Source organism: Acanthaster planci, linkage group LG03 (assembly GCF_054643075.1).
Source record: "Acanthaster planci isolate LZ-2023a linkage group LG03, COTS_SCS, whole genome shotgun sequence".
In the NCBI taxonomy this organism is placed as follows: domain Eukaryota; kingdom Metazoa; phylum Echinodermata; class Asteroidea; order Valvatida; family Acanthasteridae; genus Acanthaster; species Acanthaster planci.
This window is the reverse complement of record NC_141779.1, coordinates 5,000,583-5,027,356: the sequence shown is the minus strand read 5'-3', so window position 1 is coordinate 5,027,356 and position 26,774 is coordinate 5,000,583. Positions and strand designations below refer to the sequence as shown.

Sequence of the window (26,774 nt, the reverse complement as noted above, 5' to 3'; positions counted from 1 at the left end):
TGGTATGTACATTGGTGTACTTGTGGTGTACATTACACTGATCGGAGAGAAACATCCTTATCACTGCTGGGTTTTGAACTTTGAATACCAAGCTGAATTCAAAAAGCACAGTCAGAGAATATCAACATACCAGTACATGTATGTAAATGACAGATGTACATGTACATAGCACAGCAATAGAGCCTCGGACAAGGTTAGGGTCTGCACACTGTGGATCAATACAATTACAGTACACACACTCACACCAGAATGGCTTTTCACCGAGGACGACACCCTTGAGGAAAGAGCATGAGTATGGGGAGACTCTAACTGATGTTACTAGTAATTGGAACTCTCGCTGAAACGTTCAGCATTAGAAAGTGACAATTGTCCAAGCTACTGTAAGTCAGTTCCTGCTGTAGGCTGGTGGGAATTTACAACGTACATTTACTTGTAATTGTGAAAAACATTAAGGAAACTCTCCCCTACCATTTCAATGTTTAAATGGGTGAAGGTTCCACCCTTACCACGGCATCAGAGTAAATTTTTAAACACAACAAATGGTATACAATCTAAATGGCTGACACAAAATTCCGTCGATGCATTCAAGGTATTCCTTTGATAGGACCAAGTAGTAAAGTGTTCCGAAAGGCAGATTACATTTTACAGGCATCATTTACAATAAAAAGATCGCCAGAATGCGTCGATCAAAACGTCAAACCTCTAAAAGCGGTGGTTCCATTTAAAAGTTTGGGAAAATCTGTAAACAGATTTCGGAGTTTTTTTCATTTCAACCTGTAAAGGTCCCACCCGTAGCTGGTATTAGTATTTAATGAAATTTCTAGCAATTTGGTGAGGGCCCCTTTGGTGGAAAGTTAGCTGGAAAGGCCAATAAGAACAGAACAATGCTGCTCATAGACTCGGTGAACTATGAATCTATACATGTACTTAATTTTGGTCAGCATTTAATTAGTAGTCACAGATGAACTGATTCAAGGATAGGGCTGAACGCACAGAGGATGCACAGAGACTTGTGTGAAATAAAGTTTCACAATCTCTGAGTCAGACGGAAGATTTGTATTAAACACCAGATGCAGTTCCATGAATTGATTAGGTAAAGTTAGGGGAGCATTCCTCCACCGGTCACCAATGTATCACATTGTGGTGATCGCTGGTCCTGTGCAACTGATCTGCTGCAGCCGTTCAACAAATGACTCATTCCCCAGAGCAGGATACCGGTATCCCACCACGCCGGTCGTGAAGAAATTACCAAGAGAAATGGAGACAGTGATGAAGGTAATTTATGATCTCGTATGAATATGAATGGTGATGGCATATGGGAGATGGCATTTAGAGGCCAGTCACACATGATGAGGGACGCAGATGATGATAAAGTTCACACAGCTGTTCAACATAGACGCTGTAAACAGACTGGAACGTCAGGAAAATTGAATTTCATACATTGCGCTTGTGGCTATTAAGTTGGTATGGTAGCTTTGATACAAATGAGACCAGAAGAAATTTTACTTGTACGAGCAAAGAGGGCTTATTCAACTCATTACCCAAGCACAACTACTCAATTAGGCCAGTATTACAAGTAATTTAAATCAATGCAGAATTCATTTGAAGAGATGTCTGAGTAATTTCCTGATGCTTATCATCCAAACGAGATTTGGGTAATTGCATGATAAGCAAGTGCAGAGCAAAAGTAGAATTTGCTTACTCTTTCTGTAGTGATAACTTTCAAACGTCACAGAATTTATGACACTTTCAATCAAATTTTCAATTTAAAAATGTTTAAAAAAGCTCATCGCTCATGTTTAACCCTCAAAATATAAATTACTTTATAAATATAAATTCTAAGCACAAAAGAAAAAATCTATTTTGCAGCGAGGTACAGATAGCGTTATCTTTAAGAGCTGTTGACACTCTGCCTGAAGGCAATTCTCCCAAACAAATATGCAGATCTCTGGCCACAAACCATTTATGAACAAGGTACCGCCTGTTAGCAAGGGTCTGGGTCTGACGTCAGTGTAAGGGTACTGGACTAAATCTGTTACATATTAACTCATTGAAACTGAGGTCTCCTATGCACAATGAATTTGTATGCCTATTGGGACAATTCCTTTACGACTCTTGCAATTTCATGCCCATACATGTGAAACATGAATGCTTGACATGTACTCTATCATTCGTTCTACATGTACATGTAGGTATTCTCAGAGTACATCAGACACAATGAAAAGAAAACATGTTAATGGTTGGAAGTCATGTACAAGTACTTCTGCCGCCAAACACTATAACAGGGTTATTCCCTATTTTCTGCATAGCAGGTCCTCCTCTTCAACACTTCCATGCAGGTACACCATTCAGGCAGGACTGTTTGCTTATGGTGCAAAGGCCACAGGTTCTTATCTCGGTGGTGAAGCTCACAATACAAGAATTCCCCCGAACCGGATGACTTGTTACACTTTGCACTGCTGAGGCCAAACACAATGCTGCTTGACAGAAATGCCGTCCAAGGAATGGCAAACAAAGGTGGGCACATCGCAGAGGGCATTTCCAATAAACTTAAACTTCAGCTGCAAACAAGGACATTTGAGGTGATTGAAATAGGGAATTTCCTGAGAATTGTAATCCATGCAGAATGCACGAGGCAAATATACCGATACCATGTACATGTAACCTCTGGGAAGAAATGAATTCAAACTTAGTGGCTCTACACCTTTCACTGAGACACAGACCCCGTCAACAGAACTTCCATTCACGATTTTCGTGCCTCACTTTTAACACTGCTGTCATCGAGACTCTTCAGGAAGCAACTTTTAATAAGTCAAAACTTACATGTATACCCTTTAATTTCCATGGTTTAGCTCACTAATTGAGGCAACACCTTGCAGGAGGACGCTAGAGCGGAGGCAGATTTACACAGCCGAGGCCTGCTGATTACATGGAATTATCTCTTAAGGTCACTCATTACGGGAGAAAAGGTCAACCCTGAAGATGGCTCACAGCAAAGAGAAAACTGATCGCAAAGTTAAAATCAGCCTTAACAAATAAACACTCGTGACACTGTGAACTTGGGTCCACATTCTTCAGTGCCAACCCCCCAGACGTTTTCATTCTCGGTGAACTGTATGGACCTGAAGATATTTCCAATGCTAAAGAGGCTGCCACATCAAGGCTCACGCCAAGGAAAAATGAATTAATGTACATGTATGGTACAATGCACACTGTTTTTAAATGCAAGATCCGATCCCGAACACAATCAACTTCATATGTGTAATTTGGTTATAAATAAATAAAGGTGTCAAGCATTGTCCAGTATGAATGGGTTTAGTTACAGTACAAGTCTGCAGGGTATCCGTACAACTTCACTTCCCACCTCCCAAAAAGTGTTCACAAGCAATAAACAAAGATTTTCTACAGTCAATGGAAGTCATTATCCTCAAAATGTTTAACAACAGAATATTTTCTGGCATACAGTATCTTTAGAAATCCCGCCTCCTCCAAGAAAAAAAAAACAAACAAACTGATTCATAAAGTAAAATGCATAAAGTTCAGGTACATGTGCCTTATCCAATAACCAAATCAGAAGCCAAAATATTTGTTCTGGTTCCACAAACGCACAGATTCAAAAGTGATCCAGAACAACCACAGACATCCTATGGAAGGAAGGAAGAGAGTGGCTGTCAACAGATCTCTATGCGGTTGCTTCCTACATGTACATGTACATATAGGTACATGTACATGTGAGGCTGTTAATGCACCGAGGTACATGTATTTCTCTTGTCGCAAAGCAGGAAACCCACTTTTGCCAACCGATGTTGTTACTAAGGATGTCAAACCAATGCAGAGGTTTATTTCTTGCACTTCCACCAGAGAAATACGTCAGAGGGTAGTTTGAATCATACCGGTGAAGCTAAAAACATAACAAATAGACCACTGGTGTTGAGTTTCATTCGAAACAGAATTCTCTGGTCTAGACGTAATTCGAACTGGACCTGGAGTCAACAACCTTTTGCAGTATGAAAAACAATTCAGATGTACGCATTCTTTATTTCTTAATTAAAAAGCCTGCATGTTGCGATGAGACACTGAACAAATAAGTGCAGGAATGAACTGTTGAAAGCAAATAAAAGGTAAAGCTCCAGATGCTGAGGACAGCTGGCCTTCATTCATTTCAGCTTTATTCCATTCATCTGCTGCAGTAATTTATGGGATAAACAGTTTGAAGAAATCATTTCTTGTTGTAGCTTTTTTTTTTTTAACTCCAGTTCTGAATGACCAAGACCTCAACAAATGTACATTATACAATGGAGCCTGTCAGAAACAGCCTGTCAAAGAAATCCAAACTCTATGGTGGATTCACTGGAGGTTTTACAAATGCGTTCTGGTGACACCTCGTTACCCATTGATTGAATATGTGTTGGTTTCACAACGACCGACCCCCATGCCACTGTAGCTTACTTCTAGGGAGGGCTGATGAATGCCTTGAATGGTGTTTGTTATTCAAGTAAGCCCCATTCCACAGGGTATATGCACTGTCGGTATTTTGCTCACATCTTTCGAAAAACAGCCGACCGACCGCAAGGTACAAAATGTACAAACCACAAGTGCATGTCCCCTCTGTGCTGCATCCATACTGGGCTTTGCAAATTTAATCATTAACAAAATCACGGTGAAATACCTTTGAAACAGTCACTTCCCCTTATATTGTTCTCATTATTCAACTTTTCAAGTACCCTATCCATGTCAACTTAAATATTTAACTTTATCAAAGAAACAGTGCTCATGCTTTTAATTTCTAATATTCCTGTGAGTTTTTGGAGTACAAAATGTCTGTAATAATTCCAGTGGCAAAATGCATGTTTGATAAATGCAAATAACATAGAACTATCAGCTTCTACTTTCAGGATGTTTTGTTCAGGTAAAAATGTGTAATTTGCACAATATACATGAACATCAAAAAGAGTAACACAAATTAGGCTGTGTTCTTTGTAGAATTGAGACACTGCCAATAGTTTGTACAGAGGCTGAGAGAATAACAAAATGACCTATGAAGAATAATAAACTATTCAAAATATGTCTTATAAAAATCTAAGAATATTTGTGAGGAGATGGAAAGAGTTTGGACAATTTGTTGAATTTTGCGAAGGCCAAGGAAACTAAGTTTGAGAAACAGTGTTGGGAGTATGCACTTTTAAGGAAAACATTTCCACATTTTCTTCGAACTGAAATTCTCCAGATAAACTAAACACTCATCGACGAAGAATGAAAACTAGACAGAGATACTTTGCAGAATTGCGGGTAGCAGGCAGGCTACAGTTAGATGGTAAACCATAGGCCTACCGATACCTTGAGTTACTCAATCGCTTAACGTTACACAATTCGCACGGGGTAAGAACTTTGAATTTCTGTCCTGAATTTCGTAAGCAAATCGCCATAAGACTTACCCTTTTCGTGATTTATTCCAGTCGTCTGTCCAGCAGTCCTTCCAATACCTAATCCACACAGAAGCAGGAATATAAAGGAGTACGTCGTCGTCATCTTCTCGTCAGAATACAGTCAAAATAAGTAGTTCAAGAGTTCCAGGCTTCAGGAAAGCAGACGTCCTCTGTGTACGCGAAGAATTACTACTACTACCGGAAATCTGCATGCAGCCTACAAAAGTTGTATGAAGTTTGTTTGACGTGCCGAGCGTGCGTGGTGATTCAGCAGATGACGACTGGTGCCCCGCGCTCGTTATCGTTATGGTTGAGTAATCATGTATTAGACTGGTAGAACATCAGTCATCAACTTCCAGGAAACTCCCCCCTTCTAAGTTCTATAAAAGCTAAACAGATGACACAGAGGGCGGGCTGTAGCGTGAAAGACCCACTCTTTTCTTCACCAATCCAATTTATAAATGTATCAGTACCCAAGAGCGATTTGGTGGTGCCGTAAACAATTAAGGCCGGATCTGGAACCAAGTTTCAAGTGGTGGTGGGGGGGGCGTGCTGGGGGCTTTATGCCTCTTCTGACGGGTCAGGCTACATTTGGGGCTGTTTACACCCTTTGAGGAATGTGGGAAATTAAATAAATAATAAAAACAAAATTAGGGCTCCTTTGGGGGATTTCCTCCTCCCTCTAGATCGCTGCCTTGGCTGTATAAGGCTTGCGCAACATTTTTCATGAAAGTCTGGACAATTTATCTGCAATGTCACAAGACAGTTGACCAGTCTTAGAAGAAAAAAATGCCAATACAATTTATTCAGTAATTTCTCACTTCTTTAAGATTGCTTCTATTTTGCCTTTGTTTATTTACAATCTCAACGACAGAACAAAACGTCACAAAGTGATTAGCATTTTCAATCAAGAATCATTTCCAACGATAACTGATTAATGTAAACTTGATTTATTCCCTATATCTAATTCGTCTTCTTTACAATTGATGTATTCTCACGGTGTACAGTTTCCGCTTCTATGTTTGATTAATGTTCCTCGAATGATGCCCTCGATTCGACAATCTCATTGTCTCGGCACGCACAAGTTGATTTTAGCCACAAACTGCATTCACAGAAATGTTTGCTAATAAATGTGAAAATCCTATTTATGAAAATGAAATCGACTTTCCGAATACACTTGACATTTCCCTGTATGAATTCAAGCAAGTGATATCCTTGGGTCAAACGAATGGCCTCCACGCCCTAGTCGTTTTTTGCTAATTTGTTCATCAACAATCTGCCGGTCGGTGCGATCGAATATTCGGATATTCGATCAAATAGAAGGTCGTATATTCGAATGGTGAATTGTTCGAATTGACTCAGCCCTATCTCTTTCAAGGTTTGGAGGTTATTAAACATCCTTTTTAGGTTAACCCTTGGCGAGCGGGGCGAGTTCCACCCCTTCCAACAAAATTTCACCGATATCGCCACAACGCACTTTTTTACAAGATGAGCCTTTAGTTGTTTTTTTTTCTTGAACACTCTCTGCGGTCACTTTGACATCCTTGACCTTTTTAAAAAATGGCATATGTCATTGTAGTTTTTGTACCCATTTCCGTGCTCAAGGCACACATGTTGACATAAGTGTGGCCTTCTAGTGACTATAAATGATCGTAAGAACAAAACAGTGCCAGATTAGGCTGAAACTCTCCATTTGTACCGACAGGGAGTATTTTACATCAATGTCATTTTTTTAAACGGAAGTGGGACGGCTGGAACTCACCCCGGATCCACAAGATATTAATCCAAAACAATTTGGCTCTTTTAGGGTTAGGTTTACGGGAAGACGACCTTAATGGTACATTTCAAAATTTTCACGCTTTGGGGCAACTGAGGGCGCTGTTAACGTGATGTCAATTAGGGAAGAATGTTCACCATGGATTTGTTGTTCCGATCGTGCTTTAACATTTCTGAGAAAGTAATGGACGTTAATTTGCTGCCACATACATACTAAAAAATCAAGCACTAAAGTAAAGGAAATGTTAGTCAGCAAGAAAAAGAACAGGTTTTCGGTGAAGACATCAATATAAGATCGACTTTTTGGTAAAGAATGACATCACAATTTTGTTCATGACTAAAGAAGCATCCGCTAGCATATAAGTAAAAAAGGCATAAAAATATCAAATTATCTCCATGGTTACGGAGTAACGCATACATTTTAATTCTATATCTCCTCAGGTGATTAAGAATATCGGTGATTTTCATCCCCTTCAATTTTTTTTTAAATATGATTTTTCGCTGACCTCGCGGGTCCCCTTTCCCCGCCGGCAGTGGCGTAACTCGGGCTAAATGTCCGGCAGCCCTCGGGATGCACATTTTTTAAGGGGAACCACAAGAAAACAAGCCGCAGCTTCATAGCTATATAAACGCGACGGACATTCAAAGATTTCAAATGGGAGCAACGGGGGGGGGGGGGCGAGGACATCCGCTGGGGAGCACCCCCCCCCGTCAGCGGCGTATCCAGCTTCCGGGTCGGGGGGGAATCCAACAGCGAATGCGTCTTCGGGCTCATTCGACAGGATGTTATGGAGAAAAAAAATCAAAAGCCTTACTCACTGTCCTGTCCCGACATCCTTGCTTATATTTGATGTCGTTTTCTTGGGATTTTGGTTCTATTTTGATAAATAAATATACCGAAGAGGCCCTACTTTCTTTCCTACTCACCCATTATTAAAAACAAACAAACCAAAAAATCCGTAAAAATTTCCGTGGAGGGGGAGCCCTCTCCCCGCTGGATACGCCACTGTTCCCAGTAGTTACGCCACTGCCCGTCGCAACGCCCATGGTTGAATATTTCCTTTGTCATCTTCGGCCATGGCGAGTAGAATTTCGAAATTACAGCACCGCGGGTAGTTTCTCTAACAAGTTGTTACTCAAGTATACACTGTCCTTGGGAAATTAACGATCGATGCGTTGATTTCTTTTTCCTTTTACCGGTATAATATAGGCCTACTTTAGTCACCTACAATTGTTAATTCATTAGTTCTTCCGAATTTGAAACATTTTGCACTTTTGACGCTGCGTAGGTTTTTGTAAATGTATTATTATTTTAAGCCTTCTGTCGGCCCACATGGAGAACAGAACTTTCCGTTTGATGCAAGGTTAGGGGGCATGCAAGCTTGCGGTTGTGAGCAAGATATACCTTCATTGCCAACATGTAAAAGGCTCCCCCTCCTGCTATCTTTTCGCTTTTGGGGTTTGCAAGGCCGGATGGTCTGTTTGTGTCCGTCATTTGTTTTTCGATTTGAAAATAAAAATTCAAAAATCAAGTAAACAAATGACCATTATTATAACAAATTTACGAATCAATGACATAGAGGAATGACAAGTAAATACTTTTCTTAGACAAAAGGCCTATGCCACACTAATGATCAGATTTTTAAGCTGATGAGACAGCACTGCTTACTGAGTTCACAGAAAACAAACACTGTCAAAATGATGGGCATGTTTTTGGGCCCAATGCCGGGTACCTGGTGAATCGCCTGATTGTTGGGCAAACAAACTACCCAACTGTGTAATTTCCTACAACATGGGCAAACTTGTCTCATTTTACCCAACGGTTGAAGAAAATGTCATTTGTACTATCACTTATGGTTCAAGTGTTATGATCTCTATGCCCAACAGTTAATTAAGCAATTCACCTGGTATCTTGTGTAGGCCAAAAGTGCTTTTACAGTGAAATTAATTCTTATAACCACCAGTTACTCTTTTCATCCTACATGTATTTTGCTACTGTGCAAATTCCAAGCTCCCAAGCATTACACGCCCAAACTTTTCCAGCGGAGTGAGGGCGCTGTCGCTGTGAAGTAAATCAGGGAAGGAATTTAATTTACTGTTTTATGCACAAATGTTGAACCCCAATTTTGCTCCATGAAAACATTTGACTAAAGGTTGTTGGCTCATTGCCAAATATCTTTGAAACCCCAAAAAAGCCTCAGGAATGAAATTTTCCAAACAGCAAATTATAAAAATTCCAGCAGTTTTTGTGTACAGATCAATGAAATACAGTGCCCTACAATTTTGCTCATATGTGAAGTTGTACGAGCATAAATAAAAATCCCAAAGGGCCTAAAATACATGATAAAAAGCAATACAAAAAGTGTAAATAAGGCTAAATGAAACACAAAAGGTGTGCATTCAAGAGGTGAAGAAAATTACATAATCCCTTTAATTTTCACTGTCACCATAGTTGCTTTTTTACTGTAGTCACTGATTTCGCTGCTGGTGTCGTTACTGTCATTGGTAATTTTTCTGGCGCTATTGTCACTTTTATTGCTGTTTTTTCATGTTGCTCTATTTCCATACATTATGATGCCACCAAATGTCATTGGTGAACGATTTAATTTCTTGTTACCGCCATAAATTTGTTCCCAGCTTTGACTCACTTATTCAACTGGAAGACCAACTATTGATGTCGGCACAACTACGGAATCAATTTTTGCAGGCGAGTTTATTGAATTAAGATATGACTTACAAAGTTGCACACAACACTGAATAAATGTCGCAAACTGTATTGATTCGCTGAAAACAAAAATACTACTCAGCTGCAGCATCATATAGCAGAGATAACTAATTATAGCATTTATTTAGCAGGACTTAGAATCATCTGAGCATGTTTGTGGATTATCCTTACAGCAGTCCTCTTTTCCTTCTTGGATTCGCACCAATAAAAGATCACTCACCTTTCGTTTGTTCCAAGTTGTTTTGTACATTGATGGGATCTTACAAATTGAGAATTATCTGCAAATTTGTCGGTTTGAAATGCACAATGCACACTCTGCCAAGAGCTTTCACACGAAAATGAGAATATATCACTTTGAAATTCAAAACACATGCCGTACAAGGATGATTAACCCAAAGAAGCAACGCTGCATGCTATCGCGGCCTGGCATAAAAGATCAAAGCTCCCAAGTCCTGTGAAGAGGCTTTTGAACTGAGACATTATGACACTCGTACATGGACCAATTGCAGCTGAAGTTATAACTTTAAACATATTTCAGAGCGCTTACTTCATTAGTGCCCTGTGAGCTTGATCATTTCAGATTACATGCGAAAGTTTGAAAAAACAATGTACCTTTCCTTTCGATAGCATGATTGCTTTCCAAACTGATCGTCTCAAATCATGAAAATTCTGTGTTTTGAATGTCGTTCAACACTGATAAATTTACAGTGATACAATAAAACTCCTTGGCATGCTTCATACAAGAACATTAACTGATAAACATGTACATGATTATCACAACGTGTTCCAGTTATCTCTCTTCTCATGTCATTCATGAGCACAGACGATGAACACCCACTTGGGTAGCCCCGGCATCGATGCACAATCATGGTAGCAGTGGTCACCCAGCCATCCTGCCATTGGACCATCCCCATCTTTGTGTTAAGACACACAATCGAGATGCATTATGTTGAGATTATTTTAAGCCTTCCGTCTGCCCAGATGGAGAACAAAACTTTCAGTTTGATACAAGGTTAAGGGGCATGCAAGCTTGTGGTTGTGAGCAAGATACACCTTCATTGCCAACATGTAAAAGGCTCCCCCTCCTACTATCTTTTCACCTTTGGGGTTTGCAAGGCCGGATGGTCTGTTTGTGTCCGTCATTTGTTTTTCGATTTGAAAATAAAAATTCAAAAATCAAGTAAACAAATGACCATTATTATCACAAATTTACAAATCAATGACATAGAGGAATGACAAGTAAATACTTTTCTTAAACAAAAGGCCTATGCCACACTAATAATCAGATTTTTAAGCTGATGAGACAGCACTGCTTACTGAGTTCACAGAAAAAAAACACTGTCAAAATGATGGGCATGTTTTTGGGCCTAATGCCGGGTACCTGGTGAATCGCCTGATTGTTGGGCTAACAAACTACCCAACTGTGTCCTTTCCTACAACATGGGCAAACTTGTCTCATTTTACCCAACGGTTGAAGAAAATGTCATTTGTACTATCACTTATGGTTCAAGTGTTATGATCTCTATGCCCAACAGTTAATTAAGCAATTCACCTGGTATCTTGTGTAGGCCAAAAGTGCTTTTACAGTGAAATTAATTCACTTTCCCTTCTATCAAATTCTGAATAATCATAGTAAAAAGTTTACATTTCAATAAACTTCGATTTACAATTCTTCTAAAAGTCTTGCGAGGTACAAAGGTTTGACACTTTTGAAAAATGACTGAACTGTAGGGTGAAAAAATTCCATTTTGGCCCCTAACGCCAAATGCTCAATACGTATTGAAGAGCAAACCAGCAATTTGGTTTCACAAAATTTCATGAATAAAATCTCATATCTCTTTGATGTAAATGTCTGGCTAAATCTCCATCTTTACAATTGATAACGTTTCAGCTAATACAGATATACGATTCTACTGCATGCATGTAGTTAGATTCTTCATAGCACTGACCATTCTATGTGATTTGCGGCATGCCTTTAGAATTAGGGTAAATGGAGCTTTTCACAACCTGTGTAACGTAGCAAGGCACAATTGTTGGACAAGCATCTTTAAGATCTAGTTGCTAGTAACTGCTTCACCACAAAATTTCCTTCATTCTTGCAAAACCTCAAAAACTTCCTGATGGATTCTCAAGGATCTGGAGGGATAAAGCAGAACCAAACCAACTTAATATAGCATTTATGGTGCAAGGTGCACAGTATCTAACAGAATTGGCATCTTAAATTTGGATTTTTGCCCTGCCCGACGTGTACTTAACAATGTATACTCAGTGTATGCCCCCGAATGAATCAGCATCATTCAAAGGCACTGATATATTATCCCTGCTGACTGGGCTCACATTATCTGAACATTCTTGAGACAATTTCAGCTCCCTAGGGACTGTAGGGAGTATACTAGCCCAATGTTGTCATTTTGTGCAAAATGCTGAGCATAATGACCATCTCTGCCCTCACATGCACCCCTTTAATCCTGAGTGGGGAGAGGCACATAGGGGTAAAGTGGCTTGACCAAACTTACAACATGTAAGCAGTTGGGATTCGAACCTCCGACCATATGATCGGAAGCTACAAACCCCAACCACAAGACTGCTTTCCCCTTAACATGTACATGTAAAAGAGGAGAAAGGGTGAATAACTGCAAGAAACTGGACAAGAGAAAAGGGAAGAAATCTTTAACAAATTATGCGCCATTCACCTATGGCATATGGGGAACCACGCCAGAGGGGTCTACAATGCATATGCCACTGTTGTTCATGTAGCCAGGGGGGCACTTCTCCAGGCAGTCTGGGCCATGCCTGACGTTGCGACACTGGAAGCAGGAGCTGCGCTGGTCATTGAAGCAGCCGCCCAGGCACTGCTGGTGGCAGGCCATGCAGACATTGGTCGCCTTGTTCACAAACTGGTTCTCTGGGCAGCTGGCCACGCAATGGGACTTGCGGTCATCATAGGGGTAGTCGGGTGGACACTCCTTGGCACAGTAGGTCTGTTGGTGACAACAAAATTCTTAGTCACTGGCTACTCTTGAGACATGTATCTTTAATAGGGTTGTCGTAGGGTCGAAACTTTATCATAACACAAATTTATAAATGTGCTCTATTTCATGTTATTTTTAGGAACTGTGGAATGACTGATGAACGCGACAAAATACATAAATTAAAGAAAGTACATTTTACAATCAATAGGCTCAGCAAGGTCTTGCTGGAAATCGGACAGACAATCCTAACTTGAATAAAGTTGTCTGAATATGAAATCACGGAGCCAAAAATTTAGCAAAAATCGAAGTACATTGCTGGGAAAAAATTTCAGAAAATTTCTTAATTGTGTACATCACAACTTCCAGATCAAGCAGATTTCAACCCCCCCAGAACTAGGCTGTGCCATAATCAACTGTTTTGAAACCTGGCTTTGAAACACTGCTAATATGATTACAAATGAGAAGTTTGAATTCAATCAGACGTATGATTTTGTAGTTGCGGTCATGTGAAGTTCAAGGCTACATGCGTGCCAGTCCGCTTGCACTGAGCACCCCAACAGAAAAAATTACACATTTTTGGCTGATTTGTCTCAGAAAAATGCACATTTGCACAAGAACGGTAAGTTTGATTTGCAAAATGACAGTGAAGTTTAACTCTAAAAACTCAACTTGAAAGGAAATGTGAATTGACTCATCTTTCATGAACTCTCTCATACATGACTGGGAGTATGACGCAAGTATTGTCATATAGTTGAATGCAATTCAACCAATGGGTTACATTAAAGTTCACTTTAATCGGGTGATGATGAGTTTGCCACAACATCACGTGGTAAGCGCAGTGTGCACCACTGTCCATTAAAAGGGAGATATCAGTTTGACTCGTATGGAACATACTGTGGTTACGGCTAGAGTGTTTCACAAAACACTGAGTTAAAATTGATTGATGAACAAAATCTTTGGTAAGAAGGGTGTTTTATAAAACACCGTGGTAAAAACTGATAAACAAAATCTGTGGAAAAATGTTACATTATATCTGATTTGAATTTTTCATAAGTAAGGTGTTTTACGAATAAGAATTTTAATCACTGGAAAATATCAATTTTTGACTTTGATTTGACTTTCCCAAGAAGAAGGAATTTATGAGTGGAAATAAAAGTGATTGAGCAGGTTAAAAGAAGTACACTAAACCACTCCATCAATCCTAATTCACACAATGAGAGACAGCACCTACATTCTCACTTTCCAGCACCTCAAAGTGCCGACAGCGGATGCAGTCATAGGGGGAACTCCCCCCGGAGCAGGTGCGACACTCGCGGTGGCAGTTCTGACAAATGTTGTCCAGGTTGGGGAACTGATGGGCGAAGCACTCGTCCGCGCACTCCTGCTCCCGTTTGTACTTCTTGCATATCCGGCAGCTGGAGGGGCCTGCCCCATAGCAACCCAGGCAGTTGTGGTCGCACATCTGACAGAGCTGTCCATCCTGAAGGAAAGTAGAATAACGCATCAGCTCCTGGCAATCCATTCCCAGTGGGGAATGAGAGGGCATGTTTTTACGTAGCAATGACAGTCGTATTTAGTGGGCACTTTCTCGTGCATGCACGGACAGGTTTGAGTGTGTTTGGCTCGGGCAAACCAGTTTCTGTTATGACTGTACGGTCTGCACTGGGCACATGCACAAGCCTGGTTTAAAACCTTCACAGTTAGCCATCTCTCCTTTTACAGAGAGGGCGCACGTTGAATTGGGACAAATGCATGGGGTTCATGCACTGCTCAATATATACTGACTGGATGGCATTCATCCTATCACTGTTCGCAAACAAATATGGCTCAAGAGTTGGCTGCCACTGCATTCCATGCAGCAGAGCACGCAATACCAGTTTTAATTTTCCAAGTTGTCAAATAGTAATGAATGACAGCTAAACAGTTCGCAAGTTACGGATGTAAAAATGTTTATTTGAATACCTCCAACGGTGTAAATACAAATAAACGGAGTGCAAACGAACAGCCTTTGAAGAGTCAGACACAACAGGCCACTACAGTCTCCTGGTGAGAGTTGAGTAGGCACACTCAAATTTGGGTCTGAGAAGGTGGCACCTTGTGGAATCCGACCCTTGATCTTCATGTGCTATCCAGTCAGTACCATACATCAGCGGTGGTGTTTTTGACCACTTAAACAGTAATTTCAGTCGTTAATTTCACTTGAGTGGTGGGCTGGTCTCAACAAAACACCCTTGCTCAAATTTCACCAACACAGCTGTCTAAAGTATCCCATCTCGTTTGACTTGACTTGGTATTTGATCTTGTATGCAAAGCCAATTCATTATGTGGCGTGTCTGGCATCCACTTATGGCAATAACTATTCAATCAAATCCTGTGTACCTAAATGGTGTCAGGTATGCTTTTTTTGAGCCCGAGCTCTGCCGAAAGAATGTCTCTTCATGGACAAAGACGTCAATCTGTACAGTTCACGCTTGGAAAGTTTTTTGGACTCCACCAAAAAGTGCCTTTTTCTTGGCTCAGCATCGCTGCGTCCTTTCGGATGAGCATTACTCATGTCATACATAAAAAAAACCTAGTCCATGACCACATGACACAGCCGACCCCCCCCCGGACATTGTGGCCAGGTGTCAAAGTGTGATTTTACTGTGTGTAATTATCTATTTTGGTCTACGCTGCCCACCTTTGTTGAATCGTTCCTGTTTCCTACTTTCTGCACTATCTGCCTGTATGTGATATATTACGATAAGTTTGCACTATTTTCAGAATGATTTTTTATGAAAATGTTGTTTAAGTGTTTTTCCCCAGGCCATAATTGAATTGTAAAATTGAAATGAATTGAAACATGCTTTTTCTGTGTTACGGGGGGAGGGGGGGAGCCCACACTCTCCATTGACCTTTGACTCTCCACACTCTATTCAACAGCATTATAAGCCTTCTTTGTGGGAAGAAGATGGTCTGTTAATCCATACTCACAGAATAGCCAAGGAGTCGCAAAATGTTGGATTCCCCGACGCGGAAGGAGAAGGAATCATTGCTACATGGTGCACCGTTTGGCATGCACTCCAGCTAGGTCAAAAAATTAATCAACGGATATAAATTCTGGCACTTTTACACCAGGCTTTGCCCTTTAGTGGTCCCCACTACGGCACTAGATTTGAGCCAACCATTCAAACCCGGCATACTCGGTGGTCAACGTGGTTAAGACATTTGCAGTAGTAAGCAGGAAGTCCTGGGTTCAGCTTGTCGCATGTGTAACCGATTGACCGCATCGTTAAGCGTACATCATGTAGCAAGCAGGTGTGGCCCCCAAAATGCTCGTCTTGAACGGAATCTCGTAACACGCGAGCTCGTTTTATGAATTTTTGTCCTCATAGGAATGTGCATAATTCAGTCGGGCCCGGCAAATATACTCGTCTTAACCGGAGTCTCGTCTCACCTGAGCTCATATTATCGAGAGTCGACAGTAATTAAGTTTGGGAAAACCACAGATCCTGCATCCAATCCCAGTTTTCAAAGGACATTTCCCACAAAATCATTTTAAAACTCATTTCCAAACCAGATAATTGATATTATTACAATAAGCAAAATGCTTCAGTACCCTACATAACTTCAGAAAAGTTACTCAGCACAGCTTTGGAGAATTTCTACAAAATCTCTGAAGTTATGCCACATAACTTAAGAAAAAAGTCCTCTTTCCTTCTATGTCTTCTGACACCAAACTTCTACCAGTCTCGGCTTACCACTGTAACGCCATTTTGATCGATCAGTGCCTGATGACAAGCAACACAGCCCCCTTGTCCCAGTGCGTTACCCGGTCCAGTGCAACTGCACAATTTTATAAAGACAGAGAAGAATGCTCACCGAAAGTCAGAAAATGCCGATGAAATTAAAGCCTTGGAACTGACAGCAATGATTTTACAATACCAATAAAAAGTTGTCTTGTCTGTTCACTGTCTATAAAAATCCCAAGGACCGATAACACTGTTTTTAGCAAAAAAAAAAAAGCAAGGTGCAAAAAATATGTTAGGCCCAAAATAGGGCCACAAACCATGATCGCGTGATGAGTTATCACTCACTGCTGGCCTCTGCTGTGCTTCACTCCATGTTGTAGTTCCAGTTTTGGGGGTACTTTTTGTCTACCAATTATACAGCCAAACACTGAACTGGTTAGGTGTTTACAAAACTGAAGGACATGGACACTGGACAGCAAACGGCAAAGCTAAGATTACAAAAGAAATTGGTGACTTCAGACAACCACAGCGGTGTCAAAAGTTCCCAATGAGTACTTTTCTCATTGAAACAAAAACCACGATGGTCTAAAACAGTCATCAAGTCATGTTGTAATCTTTCCTTTGTCCGTCTACCAGACAACGTCCGTACTCTTCGCCTCTGTCACATCTAATAACCAGTTCAACATTTAGCTAACTTGGCACTCAAAAAAGCACCTGACGACACTGGCTTCACAGCCAATATTATATTATACAATACCTGCATAAATCCCCTGTCATCTGATTGGTGGATCACTGATCACATGTCATCGAGGTTACCTATTGAAAAGAACTGATTCCTGCCCCATTTCTATCTCATTCCCAGTAAGCAAGAGAAAATAATGTTAGGGACAGAAACCGGTCTGATATTGCACGGTACTACCAGTGGGGTGGCGCTTCGGACTTATACTTACCATTGCAAGAATGTAAAACACTCATTCTTTGTATAACATCACCTCCACGGACCTTTTCTCTCAGTAAGTAGGACCAGTGATACCCAGGAGGTCGTGCAACACTCACCCTTTTTCCATCACGCAGTTGCTGTGGCAGGGTTGGCAGACCCTGTCCTCATCAGGGTACTTGGAGATGGGGCACTCTTTCCGACAGAAGGGACCGTCTTTCACGTGCAGGCACTCGGTGCAGTTTTGGGGGCCCTGATTGGATGGCCAAACAGACAAGCAGTCAATGCAGTGTGAGCAGAGTATCACATTTATGTTCTATTTGCATCTGTGGTTGTTCTGTTAAAAATGTGTGGTTCCCTTTCAAAAATGTTTTCAGTGTTGTGGCCAAGACCATGCAACCAGACACAAGACAAGACAGAAGTCCGTTCACAAGACAAGACAGAAGTCCGTTCACAAGACAAGACAGAAGTCCGTTCACAAGACCAGACAGAAGACCAGTCACATGACCAGTCACAAGACAGAAATCCAGTCATGAGACCAGTCACAAGAACACAAGACCAGTCACAAGACAAGATAGAAGTCCATTCACAAGACCAGACAAAAGACTAGTGACAGGATCAGTCACAGTTCATCAAGACAGAAGTCCAGTCAAAAGACCAGACACAAGTCCACTCACGAGACCGGTCACAAGACTGGGCAAAAGACTATTCACAAAAACATTCACAAGTCAATGTTATCACAAAACCAGACAAGAGACGTTTCACCAGACCAGACGTAACGCCGTTCACAAGACCGGACATGAGGCCTCGAGGCCACTCACAAGGAGACCAGTCACAAGATCAGTCCACAGTATCAGACTGGCCAATGATGACAAAGGAATGATCTTGTTGCAATTCACTCTATCAGCTTGAAAGGGCTGAATCAATTCGAATAATTCACTATTTGAATATTTGACCTTCAATTCAATCGCATATCCGCATATTCGGTCACACTAACCAGCAGATTATTGATAAACAAACCATATACAAAATCAGTTGCAGTAACCCACACAATTGTACATTATGATCACTATAATATCTTCTCACGAGTAGGGGTATCTCCAGCCAGGATTTAGCAAAACTTAAAGAGACGGACAATACTTCTTGCCATGTTGAAAATTTCTAGTCCTTTTAGATTTTTTAAGGAATAATTTACTTTTTGAAATGTTGTAAGATTTGTGTCACTTTTTATTTGTTTATTTGAATCTACTTCAAACAAAGCCTCCATAGTGCAACTTTTCAAATTTAAAACAAAAGAAAATATTCTCCTTTCCTTTTTTATGAACTTTGCATTCAACTCTTCCAATTCGGAAAATTGAAAATATGCGAAGTTTGATAATCAATTGAATATTCAGCCCTACAGCTTGTAAGTTAGATCCAGACCCAAGGTCTTGTGTTGCTCTTGTGACGATAGTCTGGTGGAGACTTCTGATGGTCACAGATGTCAGCGACAACACTGACGGTTTCATGTGATAAAACTGACACAGGATAAAAGGGTCGTGTATCTGCATATGTTTTTTGGGTATCAGGTAATTTAATTTCAAATCAGTGATTCAAATATTTTTAATATCATTTCAGTTTTAGGTCCATGAAAGAGAAATTGTGTTGTTGCCTGCAACACACAGATTGACTAATACTTCAAGTACAATACGAAGGTTACACAAATAGTATCAAAATTAGATACCAACAAACCACAACAATAACCCCAATAACCTCCAAAATAAAAAAATCATGACAAATTAAAGACTTTTCTGGCATCCCAGATCAGGACGAGACACTGGCTGAATGGAAATCTTTGATGGAAAATAAAAGTCAGCATGAGTTTGTTCGATTTGAAAGTGTATCAAGTAGGGCGAAATGAGTTCAAACACTTGTTGGTTTTTGCCCGATAAAGCCCTGGTCACATTCTATCCCATTTTGGCAGCAGTGATATGACCCCCAAAAAGAACTTACTGGTCCTCCACACCCGCCCTTGCATTCTGGGTCACAATGAGCACAGATGGTTGGGGTGTGGTCTGTGCCTTCCGACGCTGCCACATACCTGAGGACAGAGTTGTTTTTGAGTAGAGTTGGGGTTAATCAAATAATCCAGCAAAAATCCTTTTCACAGAGATGTTCACAGATCGCAAATTTGGGGTTCACAATTTGAACATGAAAACATGCAGCCTGAACCATGTCTTCCTGGATTTACATCAAAGCAAAAGCACCCTCACTTGTCCAGAAATGCTAGGTCAATTTTTAATGTTTGAAAAAGTGCACCGTTCAGTTCACGTAACTCAAAAAAGATGTCAAAAAGTCTTCATACATGGGAGAAGAGTACAGAGATACACGGAAAGTGATTCTAAGAAAAATTCATTTCTTGGATCCTATAATTTGGTTCAGCCTATAATCAGTTGGTGAGACACACTGTCTTGGGCACTACACAAAAAGGGAAGTGGCTTTTTTTTTTCTAAATTTCCCGGCTCAACCCCTAATGAAGGTTTCCAAAAAAGATAAGTTCACAAGTTGAAGTATGTACAATGCTTAAAACATGCAATATAGATCACCAAGTAACTGTATCATTCAGCACAGCCTTGAAAAGGACAAGTTCTTGGGCAATTTCAACCAACAGCCCATCTCACTCCACTTACATCACATTTTATTGTGTAAGTTGTGTAACAACGTAAGACCTATTTCACAAAACTTATTCACTGTGTAACTCCGTGTAACGAAATTAGTGTAACTAATGCAACAAATTGTGACGTAACTTACGCAGTCACTTTAGGTGGTGTAAGTTGCGCAAAACGAAGTGAAAATAAATGATTTGAATAACTTATCGTGTTCAATTAAGCCTCATCATTGCTGAACTTAATAAGGCTTTTCTGTGCAGTTCTGACGAAGAAAAGACGACAACTATATCAATATGGTGGGTAGAGATGATTCAATGACTGTTTGATGACTGTCGTTGTATTGGAAAGAAACTGCCATCGTAAAAACCGATTTTGTCCTCGTCTAAGAAATTTAATTTTATTAAAACGTGCGCAGCGACGCAACTTTTTGTGAAATTGAACACAAGCATTGTGTGCAGCTAGGGCATAAATTTTTGAGGCAAGGCTTACGCATGGTTCGAAGTTGTGCCACATTTTGTAAAATCGGCTGCAGAATAACTTGTAATAGGCAGGATGAATTCTGTTGCAAATGGACCTGCACATCCTGTCACAGTTAATATGAATGGAAATGAAGATCTTTCTTATATCCAACAGTGAAAGAATTAAAAGAGCACTGGACTTACTGTGAAAAAAAGTCGCAACTGGCTACGCAGGTGTCACCGATCTGTGCATTTTGACATCGGGCGCACTGCTTGGGACCTGGCCCCCAACAGCCCAAGGGGGTGCACTGCGGGTCACAGACGTGACCTTCTGCAACTATTATGGAAAGAAATCGGACCCCAACAGAGCTGTTAGTCAAAGTGGCGCAAGAAGCCAGAAGACAAAGGACAGCACAGGAATACAAATGATGACGAATTGGTAAAATGAGCTTGCATTTGTGAAACTTTGTGAAAAATTGGAAAAGCAATTTTTCTGATTTGGATATATCTTTGGAACACGGATGAAAAATGAGATGCCATATATAATTAACATACATAATCACAGCATTACACAGCTTGCAACATATACCAATCAAGCTAAATTTTGTTTCTGTCTCATCTGTGACTTCAGTTATTGCTAACCCATGAAACGCTGCATTCACCACAAAAGAAATGCATCAAAAATAACCCATGTCAGCTTTCGTCCAATTCTGTTTTTGTCTGGCCTCTTTCAAGGCCCTTCTGCCACGAATTAAAAAAACAGCCGTGTTTCTGAATCACAAACCTTTCTTCTTTAAAAATAACATATTAGCAACAACTAATAAACAGGACTCTCAGTGCTTAGTAATAATTATTACTACGGTTAGGCAATGTAGGAGAGCTAATCAAGTGAGTGGCAAATAATGCAAGCTCAATACTGTAATGAAAATACTTTTTAAAGAATTCCCACGATAACACAGTGGTTTCTAATTTCAAGACCTCGGCTATTTTTTGGGCTACCAAAACAGTTGACAGCTAAAAGTCAGGAAGGGGTGGGGAGGGGGCAGGGGGAGGCAAGCTGGTTCTCCATAATTACCACAGTCAATTAAGTCCCTGTTATGAGATACGGTCACCCTCATGTCCCTGTGACCTATCCTCTCAAACAGTGCCTCGTCTGCATAGCACAACTGCGGATTTAACTTGATATTCACGTCGCCCGACTCGATCCTTTGCAAACTGATGAGATTGAGCGACTGCACAGAGGACGATAAGATGTACAGGGCGCTGTTTCTATAAAGAAAAAAAAAATGTTCATGGTGCCATAAAAACAAACACAGGACTTGGAGGGTATATTACATCATATTGGGTATATTACATCGTTAAACATGTAGTTTTCTTTCCAAACTCAACTTCGGACCCCCTGCCGTCCCACTAGTGTAGTGAGATTCTGGCCCCTTCTCCCTTTTCATGTTCAGATTGGCGACCACCATCTCACAGGATAAGCACAAAACTGTTTGGAATACGGGACACAAACACTCAGTTTTTGACCAAAAAAACAACAGTTTTGATACATCTCAAATTGGGGGTAAACGACATTTCCACATTTGAACTGGGTCTCTCTCTTTTTTATGAAATATTCTGGATCTAAGCTTGGTCACCAGAACAGCTCAAGATACTATCCACTCCGAGCGGAACAAAACAGGGTTTGATTTTTGGTGCACACTGCATAGGCGCGCCATGAGACGCGCAAGTATACATCCATTTAACGCGAAGCATGCCGAGTACGCGTAACTAATTTATTCTGGCATGTATGGTCTTTGCGTACACACAGAACTCATACAAGAACCCGATTGTAACTACCCGTCTTTCTTTCGCCAACTGGGGGTGCACTTCAGCTTGGGGTGGATAGGAATCGCAACTGACCAATCCCACATAGAGGTCCAACTAGTGGCCAGATTCCATGCCAGAATGCTTGCCAGAAGGGAGGTGGGGAAAGAGGTACTTTTTGCGCTCCAGCGTTTTGATGGTTTGGCTGTTTAATAATGCCGTCCCACGCACCCTCATCAGCACAGCACATTTTTGTAAGAGTTGATACATGCTGGAGTGAAATGTGAGCCCCAGTGACTCAACCGAGTCACTGTATTAACAAACGGGGAGAGTTGTTTGGTCCATCGATGTTGGAAAGGTTTGCAGGAGGTTATTAAGAGCAGTAATTGCTTTTCCTTTCAGATTCATAGATTCACTGGGCCTTTCAGCTTAATCGTCACATTTTGCCCCTTTCTCCACAAGGTGTCAAGATGTGGATAGTCATGAAAGAGATGATGTGTGAGTTATTGGACCAAAAACATGGTGTCCAACACTCAGAAAAATTGTCCTATGAACTGTTTACAAGGTAATTATACCTTTTCTTGAAGGTGGTAAACTTGGCACTTTGATGCATTAAATTCAGTCAGCTATTATGTTGATAATGGGGTTTCACTTCTTTGGTTGTAGGAAAAATGAGCCAAACGTGGCACTCACATTGGAGGAACATCATTGTGTGCCTGTCAACCCAACGCACGTGTTTCTGTGGGCCTACTGTGACTACTCAACACAGACGGTCAGCGAGGTGGAAGAAATTCAACCTTGCTGACTATCTGCATCTTTCTGCATCAGTCCTGACAAAGTGCTTCCATGTGAGTGCGTGTCACTAGGGCTGTTCGGCGATGCTGTGTTTTTCTCAACGTTGACATAGAAAAACGACTCCACTTGCAATCTGACTTGTGATGGACTTCAAAGTTAAAGGAACTCTGATGGCAACACTACAAAGCCAACTTTTGTCTCCTCTGTGCTTCCACTAACTGCAAGCATACTTACCTATACAACTGTTGACCGTAGATCTTCTTGAGGTTCCGCAGGAAGGTGAGGTTGGTGAATTGTTCGTGGGACCCCTGAATGGTCACATGGCCCCCGACCTCCTGCACCGTGCTCAGTTGCTCAAGCAACTCAACGGTAATGCCTTGCTTCCCAAAAAATACATCCCTGCCGAAAATGTAAGGTGTCATTCTTAGGATTTGACCAACACTGGAGCACCAATGCCCCATCCTGCAGTGGGGCAACATACTCATCGGCAGCAAACTGACAAACCCTAAGCAGTAGCAGGTCAATTCCACGATAATTTCAAGCAAAAGATCTTCATCCTTTGTCTTCCTATATATCTGTTCCTTTTCGCCCCTTTTCCCTGTCTTTTTTTGCCTTTTTAATTGGACCCCTCCCCCCATATCCCGCAAATTTTCAAATTATACATTTTCTGATTGTGAAAAGCCATTTTAATTGGGAACTCTTTTCATGTTAAGAGGATTCTTTGGAAACTTTGATGCAGAATATGACAATGTTCAAAGGCAGGTGTTTCTGATACTGTACTTTTACGGAGGGGTTTTTAAAACCATCACAGAATGAGATGCAAGGTGATCATTTTCAAGTCGTATTGCCATGAGACAAGAGAAAGAAACTGCAGATGGCAGAAATCACCCATCAAATGAAGATGTGCCAATGAAGATGTTGCGTCTGATGACTGTGCAATTGGACAATAATCCGTTGTCAAAGTGTTCCCTGTAGAGGATCTCCTCTGTACCATCACACACTGTGAAGATATGAAATTCCAACAGAAATTCGCTAGAAACAAGTGTATTTCAACTCCAACACAATGTGAGTTTCCCACTGCAACTGTATATACTGCTATATACACAACATAGCACCAAACCGGCCCCACCCACTGCGAACACTCGGGCATTTAACTTGTGCTTCTCTGCAAGCGTGTGATGCAGCTGCACACAGCATACGTCCACGAATGCAGCTGTGATTTGGTGGAAAGACTGCCGGGGTGGGACTTGTTTGCAGATTATCTTTTGCAAACAGGTGTGTGAATCAAAGTCTCCACACATGTGCAGCTAGACTTCCAAAAGGAAAAGAAGATGGTGTCTCATTTCCAGTAGTTATGTTCTGTACCCACATGCCTTCTACAACACTAGAAAGTTCCAACTTAGCCACAAATAACAGGTGGTTCCAGGATTTTTCCAAATGAGGGCGTAAACTACAAATTTCAGGGTCACGACTGTAAAATTAGCCGGGAGGTTGGGTAACCGGAAGCAGAACTATTGTTTCTTTTATGCCTTTGTCATGTTTATGGGGCTCGGTCCCTCCCTCCTTTTTTCTCCCCCCTCCCTTTTTTTCTTCTCTTTTTATTCATTTGTTAATTTATTTTGGTGAAAAAAGGGGGAAACGTGCACCGCCCGACCGACCACTGCTATGCACGCACAGGCAAGAGCTCAATGTAAAACAGCAACCATAGATTACCTATTCCTACTGGTTGACAACCCATCACCTGATAGTTTTAAAAGATGACAAATCTATCAACCGGTTTTGGAAACTTTCTTAGTGTAACGGTCACACTCATTGGCTGGGGTCCTATCTCTGGATTGTGATCGAATGCCATAGAGCGACCCAAACTACGACCCAAACGTACGTGCAACAGCGCCCGTTTCGGTTCACTTTTTGGGCTTCCTACATGCACATCTGGACACATAAAACTACATATATGCATTGCACGAGTGCGTGTGCATGTACATGGTGCATGCATGCACATGATAAGTCATGTCACATGGCCTTGCTTTCAGCTCAGTCCATTATTGTTCCCAGACCCCAATCCAGTCTTAAAATGTAGACGTTTCAATGCTTCATTACAGATTTATTCCCTCTGTATCAACCAGTATCACAAGACGAAAAATCTGGAATTCTCAGACGCTCCTCAGAAAATCAGTGGCTTGAAGGGCCTGCAACAGAACATCTAGTCCATTTTCATATGAACATATATTCACTAACATTCTTGAAATCCCAAACTTACAGGAAAGCTTTTTGGATCGGATTGTGCATGCACAAACCTTTTGGACATGGGCCATCACATTTCACACATTTGTTTTCTCCTGGTACATTGCTTGTTGTGGCTCCCGGGGAGCACGAATGGACACAGGTGTCGCCTTCCTCGAATGCGTTATCTGAATAACGTTAAAGATGAGCGGGCAAAGAAAAATAAGGAAATTGTAATCTATGTACGCAGTCAACCAACAGTAAAAGGCCCATGGCAATGTAACCTGTAAATTTGGTTCGCGTCAGTGATTTACTATTTCAATTCACGACAGTAGACAAGCAACCAAAAGTTCCCTCTCAATTACTTTCAATAAGCACATTTTGCAATTCACAGTTAGAACAGAAAATCCCCCAAGGAACACTGTCTTTCTGGTGTGACATCACAGTAACAAAGGCATTACCACCACACACATAAAACACTTTTCAGCTATGTACATGTTAGTTTTCTTATAAGTACGTGATAGCTTTTACATCACTATTTATGCTTAATTCTGCTGGACATGCAACTCAACATTACAAATCAACCTCAACTGGAATGATAAGTCTAGCCCTATTTACATGGTTCTGCTTCAACTTATTTTCCAAACTGGCCCAATTTCATGACGCGGCTAAGCACATGATTTTCTGACAGAGGCTCGGTGTATTTCATGGAGACCGTAAACAGTAAGCACAGCAAAAGGCATGCTGACCTCGCAGGAAAAATTTGCTTAACTTAGTGACATAATGGAAATCTCTATTTGTGCCCATGCTGTACTGTGACGAAACAGGGGTAGGCATGAATGCCAGTCTAAGTCATGAATTATTAAGCATTGCGTTGACCAATCAGCGTTGCGTAGAGCACTAGGTCTGGGCGCTTGCGGCGTGCTTAGAGCGCGCACAATCAGTTTGTGGGTTCCGCTGCTGGGTCGCAGAGTGGCAGGATCGTGGAGGACGCTTTCTACACTTCTGTGCTGTGACTGTGCGAGGTATAGTGTGGACGCTGCACCTGGGGCGCTGCGTGTAAGTGACTATAACTGGTAGGTGTAGTAGCGAACCGTATTGGGTCTAGATTACTTTAGTGATAGAGCTGAGTGTCGTGAACCTAGGCTGGGAGCTAGTGGTCTTTGCTGTTGGATTGCTTGTCATCTGTAAGCACTGATAGTGGGGTGACGACTGGAAGGCAATCTGGTCATTGTGCTAGCTAGCCTTCAGGTTTACTTGATGTACTCAGATCGCTG

General features: G+C 41.1%; 2 protein-coding genes across 2 annotated transcripts in view; both read right to left on the bottom strand.

Moving 5' to 3' along the window:
• LOC110986431 (epidermal growth factor receptor-like) overlaps window positions 1-5,719 on the bottom strand; it is a 118,075-nt gene extending 112,356 nt beyond the window's left edge. Inside the window, exon 1 of the mRNA XM_087135099.1 lies at window positions 5,436-5,719. Coding sequence (XP_086991225.1) covers window positions 5,436-5,529 — 94 coding nt within the window. The 5' untranslated portion in view covers window positions 5,530-5,719. The remainder of the gene's footprint in view (window positions 1-5,435) is intronic.
• Window positions 5,720-9,896: 4,177 nt separating this feature from the next.
• LOC110986156 (epidermal growth factor receptor-like) overlaps window positions 9,897-26,774 on the bottom strand; it is a 29,379-nt gene continuing 12,501 nt past the window's right edge. The window contains exons 8-19 of the mRNA XM_022247808.2: window positions 25,572-25,685; window positions 24,163-24,274; window positions 23,509-23,673; window positions 21,749-21,942; window positions 20,878-21,010; window positions 19,560-19,647; window positions 17,687-17,820; window positions 16,640-16,724; window positions 15,873-15,965; window positions 14,131-14,379; window positions 12,621-12,908; window positions 9,897-12,063 (exon numbers count right to left, since the gene is read on the bottom strand). Coding sequence (XP_022103500.2) covers window positions 12,621-12,908; window positions 14,131-14,379; window positions 15,873-15,965; window positions 16,640-16,724; window positions 17,687-17,820; window positions 19,560-19,647; window positions 20,878-21,010; window positions 21,749-21,942; window positions 23,509-23,673; window positions 24,163-24,274; window positions 25,572-25,685 — 1,655 coding nt within the window. The 3' untranslated portion in view covers window positions 9,897-12,063. The remainder of the gene's footprint in view (window positions 12,064-12,620; window positions 12,909-14,130; window positions 14,380-15,872; window positions 15,966-16,639; window positions 16,725-17,686; window positions 17,821-19,559; window positions 19,648-20,877; window positions 21,011-21,748; window positions 21,943-23,508; window positions 23,674-24,162; window positions 24,275-25,571; window positions 25,686-26,774) is intronic.